General features: G+C 49.2%; 1 protein-coding gene across 1 annotated transcript in view; it reads left to right on the top strand.

Annotated features, from left to right (window-relative positions):
- LOC112093102 (uncharacterized protein K02A2.6-like) overlaps positions 1-1,217 on the top strand; it is a 2,952-nt gene extending 1,735 nt beyond the window's left edge. Inside the window, exon 2 of the mRNA XM_024170915.1 lies at positions 21-1,217. Within this exon, the coding sequence (XP_024026683.1) occupies positions 21-1,217 (1,197 nt within the window). The remainder of the gene's footprint in view (positions 1-20) is intronic.
- Positions 1,218-3,691: the final 2,474 nt, after the last annotated feature.

Genomic DNA, 3,691 nt, shown 5'->3' on the forward strand with positions numbered 1-3,691 from the left:
GGTACCTAATGGACGCTCAGTTGCCGAATAGCAAAAACGAGGCCCGACGGATTAGGTATAGAGCCGCCAGGTACTTATTATATGATGGCATGCTCTACCGACGAGGCTACTCTACACCTCTACAATGGTGCCTAGATGACGCCGAAGCCCAGAAGGTCCTCCAAGAAATACATGAAGGGATCTGTGGCAATCATTCCGGGGGACAATCTTTAGCGATAAAGGTTTTGAGGCAAGGATACTACTGGCCCACGCTAAAAAAGGATACTTTCCAGTACGCCCGACGATGCGATAAATGCCAAAGGTATGCCACGATTCCTAGGGCACCCCCGGAAAAGCTAACTTCCATTCTCAGTCCATGGCCCTTCGCCAAGTGGGGGATTGACCTGATCGGGCCATTGCATCCTGCACCTGGGGGGTTGAAATTTGCGATCGTTGCGGTAGACTATTACACAAAGTGGGCAGAGACCAAGGCCCTAACCACTACCACGGAAGCAACCTGCACCAAATTCATGTGGGACCACATCGTGTACAGGTTTGGGGTTCCCCACTCGATAGTGTCCGACAGCGGGAAGCAGTTCGACAACGCCGCGACACGCAGATTTTGTGACGGTTTGGGCATCCGAAAAGACTTCTCGGCACCAATCCATCCACAGTCAAATGGGCAAGTCGAGGCCATCAATAAAATACTCAAATATACCCTAAAGAAGAGACTCGATGACCTAAAAGAGAGATGGGCCGAGGAGCTTCCCAAAGTTTTGTGGGCATATAGAATAACAAGCCGAACTACGACAGGAGAAACACCTTTCTCCATGGCGTATGGCATCGAGGCGGTACTTCCCATAGAAATCGAAACGCCGACCCTAAGAACTGTTGTCCACAACGACGAGGATAACACGGAGGGCATGAATGGAGAACTCAATTTATTGGAAGAAAAGCGACTCGACTCCCAACTACGTCTCGCCGCTTATCAGCAACGGACATCGCGATACTACAATAAGAAAGTCCGGCAAAGGAGGTTCATCCCGGGAGACCTAGTATTAAAAAGGGTGACACAAAGCACAAAACCCAAGAATACTGGTCCCTTGGGCCCAACTTGGGAAGGACCCTATCGCATAAGGAAAATGCTACGACTTGGCACCTACGTATTAGAAAACCTCGACGGCAAAAAGGTTCAACACCCATGGAATGCTGAGCAACTAAGGTTGTACTACCAATAATGTATGAAGTTGTTATGCGTTTTTTATTACACATTCTTTGCAAATATAGTAAATTGATATGTTTTCAGCGTGAGATAGATTGACCCCTTAATAACGTGTCTGCTTAAAAGAAAACCCAAGGGTGTATTTAACAGAGGCGGGGGGAATGAAGGCGCTCGAAACACTTAGTGAAATTCTAAGGAATTTCCTAAGACGACGACCCAAAGGGATAACCTCGACGTTAAATCCTCAAAGGAGGAAAGACATAACACTTAGTGAAATTCTAAGGAATTTCCTAAGACGACGATCCGAAGGGATAAGCTCGACGTCAAATCCTCCAAGGAGGAAAGATAAAACACTTAGTGAAATTCTAAGGAATTTCCTAAGACGACGATCCGAAGGGATAAGCTCGACGTCAAATCCTCCAAGGAGGAAAGACATAACACTTAGTGAAATTCTAAGGAATTTCCTAAGACGACGATCCGAAGGGATAAGCTCGACGTCAAATCCTCCAAGGAGGAAAGACATAACACTTAGTGAAATTCTAAGGAGAAAGAGAAAGGAAATCAATGATTATGAATCAAGGTATGAACAAAACCCATTGCCTTTATATATATATATATATATAAATGCGGGTAACATAAAAATTGTCTGAAAGCAATAACAAAAAAAAAGGGTGACAGAAGATAATTCCTTAAGCATCGCCGCCACCAGCCGCTGGCTCCTCGCCGCCACCAAGGAAGGGAGCATTCTCTTCATCGCCACCAGGAGGGGGCACTTCCTCGTCACCAGCGGGAGTAGGCGAGTTGTAGAGGAAGCCCAAGTCCCAATCAGGACGCTCTTTTTTTATCAGATCAACAATTTGCTGACCCGCCGACTGGAAATCATTATTGCGGATGTCAAAGAGCTCTTGAGAAGCCTTGAATTCCTCAATGATCACTCCTCAATAATCTGCGCCCGTCTGGCGTCGAAGGTTGCCTCGGCCTCCATCTTCCCATCGACCTTCCCCTCGGAATAGCGATTCTCGGCATCCACGATCGCCCCAGCCAATTTCTTTTCAGACAAGTCAGCCCGTCGAGTAAGCTTTGTGACTTCAGCCTTCAACTTGGTTACTTCACTGTCTAGGCTAATCAGTTGGGCCTTCGCCAAATCTCTCTCCTCGACGGCATCATCCCTGTCCTTCTTGGCCTCATCGACGAGTGACTGAAGCTTGGCCTCCAAATCGTCCATCTCATCCTTACGCTCCTCGACCTTGATTAGGTCAAGGAGGTTAAGAAGGGAAAGGACGAGGCTTTGGGAAATGGCAAGAAAAAAAAAAAAAAAAAAAAAAAAACTTAACTTACGTGGATCTGGAAGGAGATCTGCTTGCGTTGGCGGTCGACTATGGAAGACTGGGATGCAGTGACCCAATGGGGCTCAAGGAACGACTCGTATAAGGCCTGGAAGACGAGGGAAAAGCGAGGAGGGAGTTTTAGCATCGCCCCGACCTCGGCGTCAGAAATATCTGAAACCTGGAAATTCCCGTCCGTAATCTTCCCCCCCGGGATCAGTATGCGTTCTCTTGGTCCCGGGGGAGTGCGGACATCAGGAATGGGCACTACCAGTGTCCAGGTCTTATTAGTCGATGCCTGGCTAGGGGCCGACTCCTCAGTACGCCTCCTCTTGTGCTTGCTCTTTTTGCCCTTCGGTGCAGGGCAGGAAGAGCCGGCCTTCTCCTTCCCCTTCGCCGAAGGCTGTTGGCCTGACGGGGGCTGCGGGACGGACGGCGGCTGTTGGCTCAGCGCCTGTTGTTGACTCAGCGCCGGCCGTTGGCCCCCAGGAAGCTGGATCCTCAAAGATGCCATCTCTAGCAAGAAAAAGAGGGTACCGTCAGTGTTAGGAGAACACGAATCTTAATTCAACAAGGCGTCGAGAGAAGTGATTACCCTCGTCGCTTAAATGGAACTACAAGCGAACGGCGTCGAGATCTGAAGGGTTGGGAAGGTCGAGAATTAGGCCAGCAGTACGAAGGTTCTCCTTGGTCAAGAGCGTGTCGATGTGGCGAACCTCTGATGAATAGGAAAAAGCTTCCTCGATCCTCGCCAAACTGTTACCAGAAAACTTTGGCCGGTCCTGGTTAACTGCGACACAGAGGACTCCTCGTCAACATGTGAAAAGGGGGTCAGGTCAGATAAAAAGAGAATTGAGGGGCTTACTCATATTTCTAAACGTCGCCTGCACCAGCCTTCGGCGGGGCTGGCGGTCGTTGGGATGGAAGTTAAAGGGCCCACGAATGATGAAAAACATGGGCTTCCACCCATGTGACGATGAGGGGATGCCCAGAATAAGCTTCCCAAACCTAGGCTGAGCCCTCCCATGGCCGCTCAGAAAGTACCACCCATCGCACTTGGCAACGTGGCACAACTTGTACATAAATCGGAACTCGTCCAGTGGGAGTTCCATGTCGAACTTCTGGTTCCATAGAATCCAGGCTCCCGCAAAGCAGTACCAGAAGT

The sequence above is a fragment of the Morus notabilis genome, unplaced genomic scaffold (assembly GCF_000414095.1).
Source record: "Morus notabilis unplaced genomic scaffold, ASM41409v2 Scaffold822, whole genome shotgun sequence".
Lineage (NCBI taxonomy): Eukaryota > Viridiplantae > Streptophyta > Magnoliopsida > Rosales > Moraceae > Morus > Morus notabilis.